Source organism: Schistocerca piceifrons, chromosome 9 (assembly GCF_021461385.2).
Source record: "Schistocerca piceifrons isolate TAMUIC-IGC-003096 chromosome 9, iqSchPice1.1, whole genome shotgun sequence".
Classification (NCBI taxonomy): Eukaryota; Metazoa; Arthropoda; class Insecta; order Orthoptera; family Acrididae; genus Schistocerca; species Schistocerca piceifrons.
In genome coordinates, this window is record NC_060146.1 from 148,050,225 (window position 1) to 148,069,764 (window position 19,540).

Here is a 19,540-nt window from a genome sequence, read left to right on the forward strand (position 1 = left end):
TACCTTCCTGTATGCTTAGTGCTACCTTGAGGGTGACTAATTTGTGTAACTAAATAGTTTAATAGTTGTTATGAGTTTCAGAGCGATACAATATAAAGGAAGAAACCTAAACTTTATTCACCTGTATCTCATATCACGAGTGAAGTACAAATTTCAGCTCGTATTTCTGTTTCAACATTTTATACATATTTTCTTAATGTTTTCTAAGTATTCATTTAATGCAGCAAAAAGTAATATCATTTTAGATAGATGTAGATCTTAATCATAATTTAGATACAATTGCATATTTTTATATCCTTGCCTGTTTTGCAGGTTTTTATAATTTATATTCTGGCATAAGATTGTTTCCAATGAAGTAAGTGACAGTTGAAGCCTACTCTTCACTCGCACCACCCACCATTTACTCGTGTGTCGCCATCTTACAGTGCGTGACGCGACGGCCCGCCTGCCCAACGGCGAGGGCACGCGCTCTGACATCTGCGAGCTGCTGCGCGACTCTCAGTACTTGGCTCCGATTGCCCAGGAGAACTACCTGCATTCTGTGGTGAGCGGGGCGCTCGACCGCCTGCACTACGAGCCGGACCCCTGTGTCAAGTACGACACCAAGCGGAAGATCTGGATATACTTACACCGCGGCCGCTCTGAGCAGGAATTTGGTATGTTTTCTTATACTTTTGTGCCAGAGCTCCACTTGGTGTTGGAATAAACAGGTTTTGCATGTTATGTTTCATGAATATACCCTCTCCTGTTCAGTGAGTTGTTAGCTTCTCTTCCAAGTTATTCGCTTTGTGCCAGAAATTCCCATACAATATTTAAAAGATTTATCACATAGACTGAGCAGTACAATAAGATTATTTGCTCACAGTGCTTTTGTTTACAGGAAAGTATCGTTGTTGGAAATGCAGAAAAACTTGAACAACATTTCTGCTTTGGATAATGAATGACATCTCTCTTTAAACGTGGGTGATTGGAAGATAATTCCTGAAAGAACTTGATAGTATATTATTACAGGATTTGCGTTGAATATTCTTAGCACATCAAATCATGTAACTATTAGGGGGCATGCTATGAATTGACATGAAATGGGAAAGTATTAACAAAGGTGAATATAAGACTAAAATTTGTTGGACAAGGAATTTGTGTACAGGATGCTAGTGGGATCAATTCTGGAGTATTGTTCCTGTGTTTTGAGTCCTTATCAAGTAGGCTACTCAACAGACATGGAACAAATTCAGATACACACTGCAAGGATCATAATAGGAGTTTAAATAATTGAAACGAAATGTTCAGATTGTACATGTGTTCTGTGCAGGATGTGGCAACTCTACTCTGCACCTCCACATAGTTGTGCCACAGTGTCAGTCCTAAAGTAATTTTGAACAGTGTGTAGATAATATTTGACTGTGAAGGGGCTAACTAAAGATTGTAAGTCAAAGTGATCCACAGAAATGGCCAAGAAAAACTGATGTAATGTTTGATGCTCGTTTTGTGCCACATCAACATCACTATTGTGCTATTTTAAGTTGTTATGGTATACCGATGCCTCTACTTTAGTCTTCTTCTTGTTTATCCCGGCTTCTTGAGATCTCTTATGAAGAGACACGATACAACACATTCAGTAGTGGCGTGGGACAATCAGTGAAGTTACACAACAGTTAGTAATTTAACTTTTGAAACCGCCGGTTTATTGGCATTTCTGGAAATAAAGTCACTCTCATACTCTCAAGCGGTCAGGAAATTTCGTGTAACAGTTTGTATGTGTAATGGGACTTATTACGTCACAAATCGTTCTAATGAATTAATTAATTGCATTTCACTGTTGCTAAGCAACATAATCAACAAGGTGATATGTGTCTCAATTAAAGCAAAACCTTGATATTTTGAATACACTTTTGGTCCATTTTTGTCAAAATCAGCACTTGTCTTAAAATTAATTTCCAACTTTGTGCATTAAATCCAAGCGCGTTTGCAACTATTGTACATGATTCCCCACTGGACAGCTCAATCACGCACTAGCGTATAACGTTATTCAAATTGAGTGCGCAGATTTCAGTTTTCCCTAATTGGCCAAATGACTCTTTTGTAATAAAGTGATGTGGCTATCTCGCATAAAGTCTACATGAAACTGGATTTGTCTCCATTCGAGTGAAAATCACTAAAAATAAAATTCACCGCACAGATCAGCAAATTGTACACGCGCACTTTTTGCAGTGTAAGTGATAACTTGTCTCAGAGTAAAAGCCGCACATAATGTCACACTTCTTCATGCACACACAATTCAAAACACCTTCATATTAAAAAGATAAATTATGGCCTGCAATTAGTTATTAACATTTCCCATTCTGAGTAAACTTCAAGAACTTTCATTTCATAATCAATAAAATTTTATCACCTGAAAGAAACTATTAGTTTGCCAAAACGAATTCAGATTACAGTCAACTCGTGTCTAGACGATGACGTCACGAATCGATACTTGCTTGGAATGAATGAAATACCTGTACTGAAAAAAACTGTCCGTTGAGTAATTTAGTGACTTTTATAACAAATTTGGTACTCCTCGCATCGTTACACTGGGAAAAGTGTAGAACAAGCTTTAAAACTACATGTTGGATCTAGATTTTCCCATTAATTGAAAGGAAGGGGCTGTTTACTTTATATTATTTTTTACTCTTGTTTCCTATCTGTATCTACATTTACATGACCGTTCTACATTTCACACTTAAGTGTCTAGCAGAGACATGGAAGCACATGCATACTATATCTCAAACATTCCATTCTAGAATAGCATGTGGGGAAAAATGAATACCTAAATCTTCCCATTCAGTCTCTGATTTCTCTTATTTTATTATGTTGATCAGTTCTCTCTGAGCAGGTAGGAGTCAACAAAATATTGTCACATATTTTTTGAAACAGTCTCACCACAATTAGAAACATCTTTGTCTTAATGATTACCACACAACTCACGTATCATATCATGACACTCTTCTTCTTTTTTTGTGATACTACAAAACGAATTCCTTCTCACTAAAATTTTTCTGTGTTCTTCGTCAATCCTATATGGTAAGGATTCCGTGCCATGCGGCAGTACTTCAGAAAAGGACGGACAAGTGTAGTATAGGCAGTGTCTTTAGTATGAGGGTATGCTGGAAGGTAATGCCTCCAAATTGTTTCTGTGAAAACTTTGTATAGCTTTTTAATTCAAACAAATGTTGTTAACATTCTGCACCTTTAATCTTTGTAGCTACATATTTATTTCTCAACGTAGTCACCCTAGCGACAAATGTGTTTCTTCCAACAAGAGACCAGTTTGTTGATACCATCACTGTAGAAGCTTGGCCTTTTAGAGAGAGCCACAACCTCACATCTGCCTGCATTGCTTCATCACTATCAAAGTGAAATCCTTGAGAATGGTCTTTACCTTTTGAGAGCAGAAGATAATCGGATGTGGCCAAGTCAGGACTGTATGGAGGAAGATCGATAATAGTGAATGTATCATACCAGATTGTAGCAGATGTTGCAACGCTCGTGTATTGTCTGGGATTATCATGCTGATGGAGAGGGTGCTCCATATGTGGACAAACTCTTCAAATTAGAAACTCGATTATAGCAGGATGTTTCTCAGACACTGACATAGTTACATTATTCACTATAGTGTTGCAAGCTACACTTTTGAGACCACTAATAGCAGAGGCCAGCAAATACAAAGACATAGCCTTTCCCACAACGTTTTCTATGTGGTGGTTCCAATTTGTAGTTGTAATCTGTAGGTATTTTGTTGTATCAACTAGTGTGGAGGACCTCATACTTTTTTTTTACTGTTTAGGGTAATTGCCACTTTCTGCACCACGCAGATATATTTTCTAAATCATAATCATTTTGGCCTTCTGATAATTTTACTAGTTAGTGTGAAAAATGGCATCACCTGAAAACATTTGCGTGCTCCTCATCAACATCTAGATTAAGAATAGCAGAGGGCCTATAACACTTCCTTGTCAAACTTAGGCATCACTTTAGTTTTGCTAAATGACTCCCTGTCAGTTACTGCAAACTGTGACCTTTCTGTTTGGAAATCATGGCTCTAGCCACACAACTGAGTCTTTACTCCCTAGGCACGTAATTTAATTAGAATCCACTTGCCGGCCGGGGTGGCCAAGCGGTTAAGGGCGCTACAGTCTGGAACCGCGTGACTGCTACGGTCGCAGGTTCGAATCCTGCCTCGGGCATGGATGTGTGTGATGTCCTTAGGTTAGTAAGGTTTAAGTAGTTCTAAGTTCTAGGGGACTGATGACCTTAGAAGTTAAGTCCCATAGTGCTCAGAGCCTTTTTTTTTTTTTTGAGATTTTCCTCTGACTGCACTCTGTACTTCATGTGAATGAAGAGTCAGTTGTGTTTGACAAGAACAATATTTTCAGGATCCCAGATAGTTATATGTCAATAGATCATTTCCTTGTGTCTGCTACACACTCAGAGGTTTTCTTCATAGGGAATTGTCAATTGTAATTTGAGTTAATCTACCTGTAAGGAGAAGGTGGATCATTTGAGATAATATTTCTTTTGCAGAGAGACTCCACCAGCAACAACAAGGTGTGACAAAGGCTAAGAAGCCCCTCGGACCACGTAAGCCCGGTGGACGGCGCCCAAGGCAAGAATCTCAGCAAGCAGGTGTGCTGGCCAGCGTCACTTCTGGAGAGCAGGTGAGTCTCTGGCAGTTGTGAGCTCCTTACTACAAATGACCCGTGGATTACTTTTATTAAATTTGAGGATAAGATGAAAGCTTCCAGTCCAGGCAGTGAATGAGTGTCCCTAGAATATTTTACATTGCAGTGTAGTGTGTGTGTGTTGTGTCCTACGTCGACATACATACTCCACAAGCTACTGTGGTGGAGGGTACCTTGTGCCACTAACTTTCCTATCTTGCTTGCAAACGGAGTGAAAGAAAACAACCACATGTGTGTGTTGTCTGCATAAACACTCATTTCCCTTGTCTCGTCTTCGAGGTCCTTACACTACATGTGTGTTGGCGGCAGTAGAATTGTTCTGAAGTCATCTGTAAGTGTCAGTTGCCTAAATGTTCTCATTAGTGTTTCACAAAAGGAATGTCTCTCTCACTCCAGAGATTCCCATTTCAGTTCACAGAGCATTTCCATTATACGCTGATGTTGATCGAAGATGTCTTCCCTTAATCTGGCCCGGTGGGGTTTCCAAACACTCGAGCATTACTCAAGAATGGGCCGCACTTGTGTTTTATTAGTGGTCTACTTTACAGATTAGCTACTCTTTCCTAAAATTCTTGCAGTAAACCTAAACTGACCATTTGTCTTCTCTACTACCATCCTTTTGTGCTTGTTCCAGGTCCAATCACTTTGCAATGTTATGCCTGGATATTTAATCGCCGTGATTGTTTCAAGCAGCACACCGCTAACACTGTAACACTGTGTGTTTGTTTTTCCTATTCATTTGCATTAAGTTACGTTTCTCTACATTTGAGCTAGTGGACATTCATCACACCAACTAGAAATTTTGGGCAGGTCGTCTTGTACCCTCCTACAGTCATGCAACAATGGTACCCTTCTGTACAGCAAAACATAATTAACTAACAACATCAGCTTGCTGCTCACCCAGTCCATCAGAATCATTTACATATATATAGCGAACAAGAGTGGTCCTCTCACACTTCACAGGGGCCCTCCTGATGATACTCCGTTATCTGATTAACAATCACCGTCAGGGACAAAGTACTGGATTCTATTACGTAAGAAGCCTTTGAGCCACTAACATATGTGGAACCTGTTCCGTACACTCGGACCATTAACAGCCTGCTGTGGGGCACCGTATCTAGCACTTCTCAGAAATCTAGGAATACGGAATCTGCCTGTTGCTCTCCATCCACAGTTTGCAGGATATCGTGTGAGAAAAGGGCAAGCTGATTTTCGAATGAGCAATCCTTTCAAAATCAGTGATGATTTGTGTACAGAAGCTTTTCTGTCTCAAGAAAATTTACTATGTTCTAACGTAGAATATGCTCAAGAATTCTGCAGCAAAGTGATGTTAAGGATATTATCTGTAATTTTCTGCATCTGTTCTCTTACCATTCTTATATATGGGAGTCACCTGCACTTTCTTCCATTTGCTTGGAACTTTGTGCCGGGTAAGAGATTGGTGGTAAGTGTGAGTTAAGTAAATGTGTTATAACTTCAAGTTGAACAAATATATTTCAAGGACGATGCGTTACATGAAAGTCACAGATCAAGTAAACAAAGTGGGGGGGGGGGGGGGTGACCTTATGGCACAACTTGACTAAAGGCCTGGCCAGACAGAATGCGGCCTGGCCGTCCGGCCTGTGGCCTTGAACCGCAGCCGGCAGGCTGCACTGTTGAATCGCTCGTTACTGTATGGCGGCGGTCACACAAAGTGCGGCTCTGCCGCACCAGCATGCGGCCTGCCGCACCGACCACCGCCGGGTTGTCACAGATTACAGATTCGCCGCAAGCCGGAGCGGCTGCTTGCCTCTGTTGGTGCACTCAACTGCTCTGCTGTCACACTGGAAGCAGCGGCGTGAGGCGGTTTTTGTCTTGCAGCTCATAGTGCATGCATCATGGACACAGAAAGACTTACAGAGGAGGTGAGAGAATACAACTTTTTGTATGATACACGCGATCCTGATTTGGAGATAGAATACTTTTGCCCTCAATGTACTCTTGATAGAAAGCTGAATTCTCAGAAATAGTGTTGTCACTGTGACGTCCATAACTTCCAGTATCAACTACTGTAAACTCCGTAGTGTGGATCAACGATCGCCAGGAGAACTAGCTGAAAGAACTGTTTGTAACAGAGGAACTGGGATCCACTATCCTTCGGGCATTTTAACCCGTTAAGCTTTCCGTCTATGCTTCCAAGGCAGTCCGGAAACCCCCAAAGTTCTAGAAACCCTTCTTCAGATTTCTTCCACATCTCTGTTGTAGGAGTATGTAAATAAATACTTGGGCTGTAGAACAGTCCATATTGCCTGGCACACTTATTTCAAAATATCTGAGACTGTTGAACGTCCTAACCGAAAAGAAAAAGCTATGGTCTGGTGACTGTCACCTGTAGTCAAGTATCTGGAAAAGATTAAAATCTGTTATGCCGATAGAACGAACGGATAAGTTAACGACCAAAGATATGTTTGTTTAAATTCAGTGACAATGGTATGAATACAATGAAACAAAACAATCTATTAAGTAGAAAGGCCTCTGTAGCGGGACATACGGAACTAGATGTTACTATCGTTTGCTGTATTCGTAAACACTGCAAATAAATTTATCACTCCACTCGTAACTACGTTGTGAGATAGAACTTTCTTCCGCTGAACCTTTTATATGATACAGCAAAACTGAAATGGAATAATTTATATGACTTCTGTTTGAAGCACAAAGAGGCCACAAACGGTAAGACGTACCTCAAACAAATGGTTAGCCTGTGCCTTGTATCAATTGGCTTTCTCCAGTTCGTTGTGCACTTCTCGGTGCTACCTTTTTATCAGGCGATGCATTTCCTCGAAACATTCTCGGGACATACGAAAATATTTGAAGAACCTATCTTCGTCAGACTCTTAGATCAATACACAGATGATGGTATTCTCCTAAGCTTTCTCTCTTGCTATTAATGTCGTGCACCCACCATCTCTTCTTGGTGCCATTTCATATCGCTAATGCGAGCTACTCATTTCTGCAATTAAAATAAATAAATAAATAAATAAATAAAATCGCACAAAGATAACGCGTCCCGCGTGAGAATTCCAAATCGTCTAACGCCAAGACAATCGCGCTACGCATGCAAGCTTGATAATGGGGTTCGGCCCCTTCCACAGTGTAACACAGCTGACATATCAAGAGTCGCTGCGGCCGGCCGGCCGGCCGTTGCCTGTGTGGCGTCCCTGGCCGCTGACGGGTCCGGCCCACCGCTGCACCGTCCGTCGCAGCGGCAGGCCAGATTCTGTCTGGCCAGGCCTTAAATGGAGGGAAGGAGTGAAAGCACACATCCCTAGGCATCAAGGAGTTGTCATTTTGGGATTGGAGGGAAGTGTGGGAGGTAAAAACTGTAAAGAGAGACCAAGTCTTGACTGCAGAAAGCAGGCTCAAATGATCAAAGCCATGCAGAGATGAAGGAGCTTGCACCGGATAGACTAGCATGGGCTTGTGATATATACTGAAATGACAAAAGTCATGGGAAAGCTATATGCACATATCCAGATGGTGGTAGTATCGCATACACAATGTATAAAAGGGCAGTGCATTGGCAGAATTGTCATTTTTACTGAGGTGATTCGTGTGAAACAGTTTCCAACTTGAACATGGTTGCACGATGGGAACTAACAGACTGGGAACCTTGAATGGTAGTTGGAGCTAAATACATGGGACATTCCATTTCAGAAATTATTTGGAAATTCAATATTCTGATGTCCATAGTGTCTAGAGTATGCTGAGAAAACAAAATTTCAGGTATTGCCTCTCACCAATGAGAACACAGTTATTCACAACCAAGAGCAGCAGCATTTGCTTAATGTTGTCAGTGCTAACAGGCAAGCAACACTGCATGTCAGTGCTAACAGGCAAGCAACACTGCGTGAAATAATGACAGAAATCAGTGTGAGATGTACAACAAGCGTACCAGTTAGGACATTGTGGTGAAATAGGACATTGTGGGGAAATTTGGTGTTATTGGGCTAAGGCAGCAGATGACCGATATGAGTACCTCTGCTAAAGGCTCGATATCATCTGCAGTGTCTCTCCTGGAATTGCGACCATATCAGTTGCCTCTAGACAACTGGAAAACTGAGGCTTGGTCAGTTGAGTCTTAATTTCATTTGGCAAGAGCTGATAGTAGGGTTTGAGTGTTGTGCAGACCCCATGAAGCCACAGACTTGTCAACAAGGCACTGTGCGAGCTGGTGGTGGCTACATAACGCTGTGCGCTTTGTTTACGCAGAGTCAACTGGCTCCTCTGGTCTGATGGAACTGATCACTGACTGGAAATATTTATGTGTGGCTACTCGGAGACCATTGCAGCCACTCGCGGATTTCATGTTCCCAAACAATTATGTAGTTTTTATGGATGACAGTGCGCCGTGTCACCATCCACAGTTCTTCACGATTGGTTGGAAGAACAGTCTGGACAGCATGAGCGAATGGTTCGGCCACTCAGATTACCTGACATGTATCCCAGCAAACATTTATGTCCCTTAAATGTCAGTTTGTGCACAAAATCGTGCATTTGCAACACTTTCGCTGTTATGGATGGCTGTAGAGGCAACATGGTTTAGTATTTCTGTAGGGGACTTCCAACAACTTGTTGAGTCTGTACCACATTAATACGCCAGGCAAAAGGAGGTCCAATGCGATATTAGAAGGTATCCCATGACTTTTGATACCTCAGTGTAATCCTGTTGAACTTGCAGCTCTTTTCACAAAGCAGAGGTCAACTGCGACCATATGATCTATTCCGAATCTATTGCTTAAGATTAAAGCTTCTTTGGAAAACAATAACCTAAATTTCTATGTAATAAAAGTTGGTTTTGATGTAACATAGCAGAGACGTTCACTACAACATAGGATTGCTTGAAATTATCTGTCCCTTTATGTATCAGTCTTTATACTTATATCTTCTTTATCAGCAGTATTTGTGTGGTTCAGCTTCTTGTATTTACTTTCTGTGTTAGAACTATACCTAGCTTTTGCTTACATGTTTAAGAAGTCAGAATCTTTTTGAAAAGCCGTTTCAAGCAATGGGTATATTTCAGTCAAAGCACAAGGACAACGTACCACAATTCTTATCATTACTTTTACTTGAAATACAATGTTTCTTATTACTGTTAATTTATTAAAGCATTAATAAAGATAATTTGGCTGGACAAAATCTGATTCCAGTTTCGTATTTCTTTGGCTAAAAAGAATCATATGATAAATGCGATGATAACAACATTCTGTTTTATTTCTATATTTACTTTTTCTAGTGATTGTTGTTTTTGTATGTTCTTATCTCTTCCACCCCCCTTTCAACATGGTTCACTCAATGTGTTATAAACAGAAGTTGCATGCAAATAGAACCAGAAGTTTGTGATGGCCTCTAAATGTCACTCAGATGTGCTGAATTATCGGTATAACTTAAAATTATGTGAAACTTAATTCAATTCATAAGATGTCCTAATTCTGGCACAGGGATTGTTTGGCACCAGGAGGTTGATGTCACAAGCCACTGGAATAAGCCGGCAGACTCAGCTGAAGGAGAGCACTTCAGCAGGTGTGCTGACAGTCTTAAAACAACATCGACAAGTGCAGCCAGCAGGTGGTTTGACAGCCACAGATGTGCATATTTTCAAGATCGTGTTGCATTGGTTTTACCTAGGCTGAAGGTGGCAATACTGAAAGAAGGAGCTATTTCAGCACGTCCCACCCATGCTATGGTTTTTGCACTGAACAATAATAAAAGTTTTTTTTATGTTATGGATAGGTGGCTATTTTACTCATAGAGGAGGTGGCAAATTGCAGAAAGGGATAATGAAAAGTCTGCTAAAAAATAAAGTTTTTGGCCAAAAAAGTCCTTCAGAAATAGAAAATACACACATTCACACAAGTGCAACTCACACTCCCTTGGCCATTTATTGTTATTCCATCCTGGACTTTTCGATGTTTGATTTTACTGAAAGCCCTTGTTTTTATAAAGTTAAGATCACATCAAATATACAGGGTGTCGCATAAATGTTGTGATAATCTTCAAGGGGTTGTAGAGTGTATCTTGAGGAACAAATTCAGGAAAGGAACCCGTCTCCAGAAACATCATCCAATGATGCTTCAGAGTTCCGTAGTTATAGACACCGGCATCTGTCACTAGGCCATCCATTCAGCAGCAAACATGACTTTGTACACTGATGGACCACAGGTCTCGCAGTGTTGTTTGTTATTCAGTGATTGTGACTGACAGCCACGATCGCCAGTGGAGAAGGTGGAGCTAGCTGCTGCATATACAGGCTGTTACCTTGGTGGGTGATGCTTTTGGGCCACAGTTTGCATACAGAGTTTATTTTTCTCCTATATACCAATAAACAGTGGAGATTTTAGGGCAGTTCCAGGAGAAATCCACCGAGGCAACAGAGCATCGCACACATACGAGACAAGACCGATCGACACAGCAGCTCACTCCGTCATCCCCACTGATGATCGTGGCAATCAGTCGCAAACACTGAATAACAAATAAAATTGCGAGACATTCCACCTATGGTCCGTCAATGTACAAAGTCACGTTTGATGCAGCAGAGTGGGCTAGTGACAGGCACTGGCACCTATAACTGCAATGCTCTGCAGCATCATTGAATGACATTTCCGGACACAGGTTTCTGTCATTGATTTGTTCCTCAAGACAACCCCTCATAGTTTATTACAACACTTCAGGTACACCCTGTATATCCACGGACTTTGGATTCTATGTTATTAGTGGGTGCTCATGTTAATGGCATTTAAAATGAACTATAGGTAGAGCTCATGCTGCACTGAATCAACCTGTGGGCTGGAGATCACAGCAACAGCAGCAGCACCGACAATTATAAGCTGTTGTTTCTTCTTTAGTTCTCAGTTAATTGTGTTTGAGCATTAATTCAATACAGAAAATCGTAATTTAACCCACCTTTTGAACTACTCGATGACAAAAACCGTTTCACAGGTATATTCTGTATCCGAATCAGCTACCGGCTCATCTCAGTTGCAGTCCACCACGACAGCGTCCTCTGCGGGTGGCACAGCTCAGCAAGTGGTGGTCACTACCGCGCCAGGGAAGGGCGTGCCAGTGGTCGGCGCCATGGCGGGGGGACGTGGTGGGCGCTCGAGTGTGCACCAGCAGATCAGGGTTGCCGGTAGTAGTGCGGGCACTGCCATCCACAACCTGCAGGTGACCACATCGGCTGGCCAGCAAACAATACAGGTAACACTGACTTACGAGTCGCCCCCTTCAATTTCCTTGATATGTGCAGGATTTGACGCTCAATGACTGGATATCATTTCCTAAAGCAAACTCGAAAAAACCTCCTTTGAATGTTGGAAGACTTCTGACCAGTGCTAAGTACAAAGTATTTGTAGTTAATTAACATAGTCCCTACTAGCTGAGTGAATAGTATGTGCTTGTGAAAATGACATCATGTAACAACTTAAGTTGTTTATTTATTGTGTGACCAGTTTCGATCAAAGACCATTATGCAGTACGTGTTGTACACACATCATGTATACAGGAAATTTTCAGATGAAAAGGGTGTTTGAATTCTAGTAAAAATACAAATAATACTTTCAGATTAAAGTTGTGCACCATTATAAACTCAATAATAAAGTTATAAATATGCTCCTTTTTGCAGATAATCAGATATTCGTAATGGTCTAGGAAGATGAATTACAGAGAGCAATTTGATTTTTGTACAAGGTAGTCAATGATTGTAATATGATAATATCTAAAGATCAAACTAAGACAGTGACATTCGACAGTAAGGAGCATTTAAGAGCAAAAATAATACTTTTTGATAAACTGCTAGAACAAATAAATACTTCTAAAACCTGTGAGGTCTTGTTGTGAGGGTACTGGTGTGTAGTATCTGTAAGTGGTAGTTCTTGGGAGGGCGACAATGCCCAGTGGCGAAGAGAGTTGCAAGCAGAGGCAGTTGTTGAAAGGCTGTGGAAGGTGTAGGCTGCGTGAGCCAAAGGCGGTTGCGTAGCAAAGGATTTATCTCTATGTTTAATAGTAGTGGCACACAGTTTGAATAATAGTGTGTTTATATTTGTGCAGTGTGATAAAAGGAAATAAATTAAATTTTACCAGTTCTTAATGTGTCTCCATCAGTTAGTACCACACCATTGCATTTAACAGTGAACGAAGTCTCAATATACACGGTCAACTACAACAAGAGGATTGTAACATAATAATCATTAATTAACCCATATAATCTCCTAGACCAAGGGAGCTTATATTGTGTATTTTATCCAGTGATTGAAAATACAAATTCCAAAAACTTCAACAGTTGGTAGGTACTATAATTCACACTCTCCTCAAATAATTTAGGGAACAGATGACACTAAAATTTTATAATGTGATGGCAGTATCATTTCTAATGTACGAGTCAGAGACAGTGACTCTAACTGCCGGCTGAGAGAGGAGGATTCATAGAACACAAATAAGACTTCTAAAATCACTCGCTTGGTACATCCTTATAGATTGGATAAAGAATAGTGAAATTAGATACGAACTGACTGCTAAAAGCCTATTTCAGAAAATAGAGGAATGTGGAAAGAAACGGTGTAAACATATTGAAGGAATGTTAGATGAATGACTACTTAAATAAATATACAAATATGCCCCTCAAGGGAAAATAAATGTTGGGCATTGGAAGTAGAGATGGAAATACTAGCTGCAGTTTACTTGGAATTGGAGCAGGCAAAGATGACTTGAAAGTGGAGCAAGCAAAGATGCCTGAACCAAAACTGGGTATGAGAATGATAATTAAAGCTGTGGATTACAATTAAGGATGGGGGAGTTTTACATGGAATCTTGTATTTAACAGCTTTTTTCCTTAATTTGTATTTATTATCAAATGAAACATCAGTTAAGTAACATTAAATCATAGTTTTTAATGAAAGTAACACATTTTTATTTTTATCACTGGTAATATGAAAATAAATTAAAAGTTAACACAGACATATGAAATGCCTTTTAGTTAAATGAAAAGAAATATATACACCAGTAATAGTGTACGATCTCTAGAAATAAAATAACATTTTAATTTTTATTTGATGTTTCACATTTTGTACCATGTTTTAATTTGTTGTGAATACTTGAATTTTCAGGTGACTAATAATTAAAACTAAAAAGATATTACTTTTATTAAAATATTATAATTAAATATTTGTTCATTAACATTTTCATTTATTTATAAATATTGAGTTCAAATAAAATCGTAAAAAATGCGTTGCCAATGATATTTGAACTGGTGACTTTACGATTAAGAGATGTTTGTGTTCTTCACTCCAGTGTTAGTAAGTCAGAAATATTTTATACTTAACAACACTCGGAAAGCTTCCAACCTTTAATGACAATTTTTCTGACTGTTGCATCATACTTCTCTAGGAAACTGATGTGCGAGCTCTGAGCTTCATCTCATATAAATAGGAAGAAAAGCAAATCAGAGGGGCATTCTGTAAGGTCCTGTTGTTAGTGAAATGAATCAGTAAGTTCAGGATTTATTCACTTCAGGTTTTTTCAGTTGGACCTCCGTGTTGATGACGTGTCATAGAATGTGCTCTAGTTGATCATGAACTTATTAGAAGAAAAATAACCAGTATCACCTGTGGGAGTTATCCAGCAACATGACACAAAATATATGTTACATACTTCTATTTGTTGTGATTTCAGGATCCAAACGGCAGTCTGGAATACAGCAAAATTTGACAGTGTGCCATCTTTCTGTTGAACATCATAACACCATACATTTGCAGATATTAGACAATATATTTACAGTGAAAAATGGCAATCCATTTGAGGGTCAAGGCACCATACCAGTGCTGACAGTAGACTGCATTAAAGACTGATCCAGAATTTCATGAGTGTATGGCAAATGACCGACATCTTTTATGCTAATGAACTGAAGACAAACAATAGACTGTGTTAACATAATTCATGCTGAATATCTATTTGCTATTATTTTCTAGTACTTACTGTCAGCTACCTAATTATTTATTGTCTTTGACATAATTATGTACTGTATCCATTTTGTAGCATTTTATTTTATTTAAACTATCTACATCTGCGACTATAGTCTGCAAACTACTGTGAAGGGCATGATAAAGGGTATACTTACTGTAACAGTTATTAAGGGCTTTTTCCTGTCCCATTCATGTATGGAGCAACAGAAAGTGCTTATTCTAATCTTGTCCTCACAATCCCTCTGTGAGTGAAACATAAGGGGTTGTAGTATATTCTTAGCTTCATCATCTAAAGTTGGTTCTTGAAACTTTGTAAGTAGAATTTCTCAGCATAGTTTGCATCTATCTTCAAATGTCTACCTGTTCAGTTTTTTCAACATCTCTGTGACATTCTCCCATGCGTTAGACAAACCTGTAAACATTTGTGCTGCCCTTCTCTGTATACGTTCAATATCCCCCGTTAGTCCTATTTGGTATGGATCCCATACATTTCAGCAATACTATAAGATGGCCGACATGAGTGATTTGTAAGCAGTCTCATTTGCAGACTGATTACATTTCCCTAGTATTATACCAGTGAACTGCAGTCTGCTGCTTGCTTTATCTATGACTGAGCCCATCTGATCATTCCATTTCATATCTCTACAATGTGTTACATCCAGGTAGTTGTACGAGTTGGCTGATTCCAAGAGCGATATGGTCATATTGCGGTCATGTGTGTTTATTGCAGTCATGTGTGTTTATTGCAGTCATGTGTGTTTATTGCAGTCATGTGTGTTTATTGCAGTCATGTGTGTTTATTGCAGTCATGTGTGTTTTTTGCGAAGTGTTCAGTTTTACATTTCTAAACATTTAAAGCAGGTTTCCACCTTTCCACTACTTTGAAATTTTATCAAGATCTGACTGAATATTTGTGCAGCTTTTTTCAGACAGTATGTCATTGTGGACAACCACATCCTCTACAAAAATTCTGAGGTTACTGTTAATATTGTCTGCAGTGTCATTAATATACAACATGAACAGCAAGTGTCCCAACATACGTCCCCATGCCACAACTGAAATGACTTCTTCAATTGGTAATGATTCTGCAACGCAGATAACATGCTGCTTCCCTCCTACTAAGAAATCCTCACTCCATTCACAAATTTCACTTAATACCCCATGTGAACGTACTTTCGATAAGAGGCATACGTGGAGTAAAGTGTTTCTTGGAAATCGAGAAATACTGCACCTACCTGACTGCAGAATATGCGCTGGAGGTCATTTTGTTTGAAATATTTCATTACATTTGAGCTCAGAGTATGTTAAGAGATTCTAGAATGAATGGACATCAAAGATATTCTACTGTAGTTTTGTGGAGCACTTCTGCTACCCTTCTTGTAGCAGGTGTGAACTTCACTTTATTCCAACTTCCGAGTTTCACAACTTAGTGTCGCCATGTAAGTTAGGCTTAATACAAACACAAGTTTAGCATCGATTGTCAATCAGCATTTGAAGAATTTGTGCGTGTTGGTAGTGCGTTCATTAACTTTCACAGACAATCTGTTTTGTAATTACTTATACTTGTCGTGTATTTCATTTACCTGTGCCTCCCACTCACAGGTAACAACTTCGCAGAATCTGCTGCCTGCTGCGGGAAAATCCCTACTCGCAGTTTCAAATCCCGGGGTGGGCTCCGTGCGCGGCACATCACTCGCGCAGGCTGTGGCTGCCTCCAACGTAGTGACGGCAACCTCGGCAGCGACTGGTCTGCCCGCATCCTCCCAGCAGCAGCAGGTGGTGAAGACGGTGACGCTGACGGCACAGCAGGTGCAGGCAGTTGCGTCTGCGAGGGCGGCAGCGGCCGCCGTGACAGTGACTGCACCGACCACGACCGTAGGCGCCACGTCGCTCAGGATGGTGGGTACTGCCGGAGCTGTGACCCGTGGCGCCAAAGGGGGCAAAGCTGGCAAAGGTCAGGGCCGAGAGAGGGTGCGCAGGACGCAGGTAATTCACAGTTTGTGTGTGTGGTGCAAGTGTACCAGGTGACGTGTGTGAGCGAGTGGGCCTCAGTACCGTCCAGGTGCTGTGGCAGATGCAGGCTGAATGATTAGTTTTGAGTTAGCTTGTCGCATTCTAAGGCTGAGAATGTAGTTTATACAAAAGGCACATTTGTAGTTGCTGATGAAACCTTTAATTAACAATGTTGCTTACTGATTGCCAATAGCCATTGCACGAGCACTAAGAAATCCTAAGGCATTTTAATGGGCAGTATTGCTCTTAGTCATCCACTGACTACACACCGTTGGCAGCACTTTTCATCAAAGCGTAATATTTTGTTGCCATATGGCTAGTGTATGGCAGGTTGCATGAAAACTGTGAGTTGCCATATGGCATGTGTTACAGGCTGCTTCCATTATTTTTTCTTGGGGCCCTGGGTTTGATTCCTGGCTGGGTCAGAGATTTTCTCTGTTTGGGGATTGGGTCATCATCATTATTATAATCATCATCATCAGCAGCAGCAGCAATGCACAATTTGCTGGAATGATGTCAGATAGAAAGACTCACACTATGCAGCTGAACTAGGGGTTTGTCAACCAGTGATGCCATATGTTCATCTCATTTCCACAGAAGACCTTCACATAGGCTTTGTTAGTTCAAATTTACAGAACATACAGTAGAACCTTGTTAATCTGTCCCCTACGGGATCATGGTTGGAATGCATGAAAGATCAGATTATGAGAGGAACACTTTTATTGATCCATAACATCAGAATACAGTACAGCACAACTTTAATGTTCAATTGAAAATACTGTATGGAATATTGTTACATGTTAGAACAGTAACAAAATGAAAAGAAATATTCACACACTAAAAAATTCATCACAGAAGTGTAATGTATAGTAGCGCATGTAGTGTAAAATATGTCTGCTTCATATGGTAGTATAGTGTTACTGTGACTGAAAGTTTAACGTCTGTACGTACCTTATTACAGTACTGAAATCAATGCAACTGATTTGCACTTAACTATCTGTAACATGAGAAATCACACACCTTAAGCAGGACACATCTCAAGCAAGATGAAAAAAGTCTGCAATGTCCTTATGCTTAGCAGAGAAGAAGTTTGGTTTTGCCGCTATGTTCCACCATTTCCTAATCGACAAAATATCTATTGTGGTAGACCTAGAGCTTTTTTCATTGTTGAAAGTCTATATCAAATGTATTTTTAGCATCTGTATGTTATAGTCGAGTCATATGTTCATTGTCTTTGTTGTCGCCATCATCGCTGTTGTTCTCGACAGTTGTTCACGTTACCATGTCAGCGTGTTGGTCATCAGTTAATTCTGCTTGTGTTGTGCTGTCAGCACCAGCTGTACTGATCCACTCACTTTGACACTGGGCCCAAAATCTACTCAGATTTAATGTTTTCCTGCCGTTTAAGACATTTTTTATTGCTCTGGTGAAATTTCCTATGTCCACAATGTTAATTTTCACCCGATTTTGCATCAACATATTTATAATTTTCCTGAAATTTACACGTTATGGAAAAATGTTCATGGAGAAAAAAACTGACGATAAATGGTGCTGGCCGTCAAGTAGTGTTAACAAACATTACATGGTTAAGTTTCTTGACACCAAGGTGCTCTTCTCAGTGGATTTAAACCAGTAAACATGTAAAAGTTGTAACAATTTGTACCATGGTTCCTGTCACTGCCAAACTCTACTCTGCATGGTGGCTGCTGGGAGTAACTAGGCTCGTCCGAATAAAGACATCATGACCAGTTACAACCATTTCCAAACTGTCTCTACAGTGCATACGCAGTTTTGTGTTTGTTGTAATCATCGTCACACCTCTGTCGAACCATATTTAGCGTATTTTGTCTTTTGACCGCTTGTAATGCTAGCTGACTCCTTAATTCACTTTACATTGCTAAAATGTTTTTAGTTTAAACACAGTGCCAATTGTGGATTTTTTCATGCTGAGCAAGACGTTTTTCAAGAATTTATTCTCATTGTCAAGTGCAGTATTTATGTGTGTATTTTTTGTGATGTTATACAACAAACAGTGTGAGAGATAGTTTGCGTGTGTGTGGTTTTGTATAGAACTGAGGAGGCACAGTACAGGGTAACCTCAAAAACACGACTACAGTTCAAGAGACGCAGAACAACACATATGCAAACATCACACAAAATACTTACGTAAATATTTACACTTGACAATGAGAAAAAATTCTCAAAATGCAGTGTAATAAGCATGAAAAAATATGTAATTGGTGCAGTGTTTCATCATTTAAATAATGAATGACAGCTGCTGGCTTTCCAAAAACATTGATTATGATGTATGAAATTGAGTCAAATGTTTCTGCTTACCAGACAGTTATCAGTTCCTGTTACATCAGCGCTTTTTCTTAGGCAACAAACAAGTTCCCGACAAGACTATTTTGATGCCTATTATGTACACTTACATAAGGTGCAAAAATGCAGGGGTCCTGTATGTAACTTTTACAGCTTAAAATGTTATTTTACACCATTTTTTGGAAGTCCCTTGAAAAGTTTGAAAGCAGGATTTTACTCTGTGTATGTGTGTGTGTGTGTGTGTTTTAGGGGGAATGGCTAGGAGAATACCAGGTGTACCGGTATGAAATGAGCGTTAAGGTTAAGATACAAATGTGTCAATAGGATACATTTGTTGTGAACGAGCCTTAATTTTTTTTTTTTTTTTAATCTGCCAAAGATATTTAGTATACATCAAGTCATGGAACAAACATCATCATATGTTTTCATCGTGTTAACAGTGGCGAGTAGATTAAAACTGAAGAAACTGCAAAAAGGTGGGAATTTAAGGAGATG

General features: G+C 39.9%; 1 protein-coding gene across 1 annotated transcript in view; it reads left to right on the forward strand.

The window, feature by feature from the left end:
• The window catches only part of LOC124716771 (nuclear factor related to kappa-B-binding protein-like), a 215,137-nt gene that overhangs the window by 94,181 nt on the left and 101,416 nt on the right, over positions 1-19,540 (forward strand). The window contains 4 exon segments of the mRNA XM_047243318.1: positions 426-656; positions 4,561-4,694; positions 11,733-11,951; positions 16,313-16,696. Of these exon segments, the coding sequence (XP_047099274.1) occupies positions 426-656; positions 4,561-4,694; positions 11,733-11,951; positions 16,313-16,696 (968 nt within the window).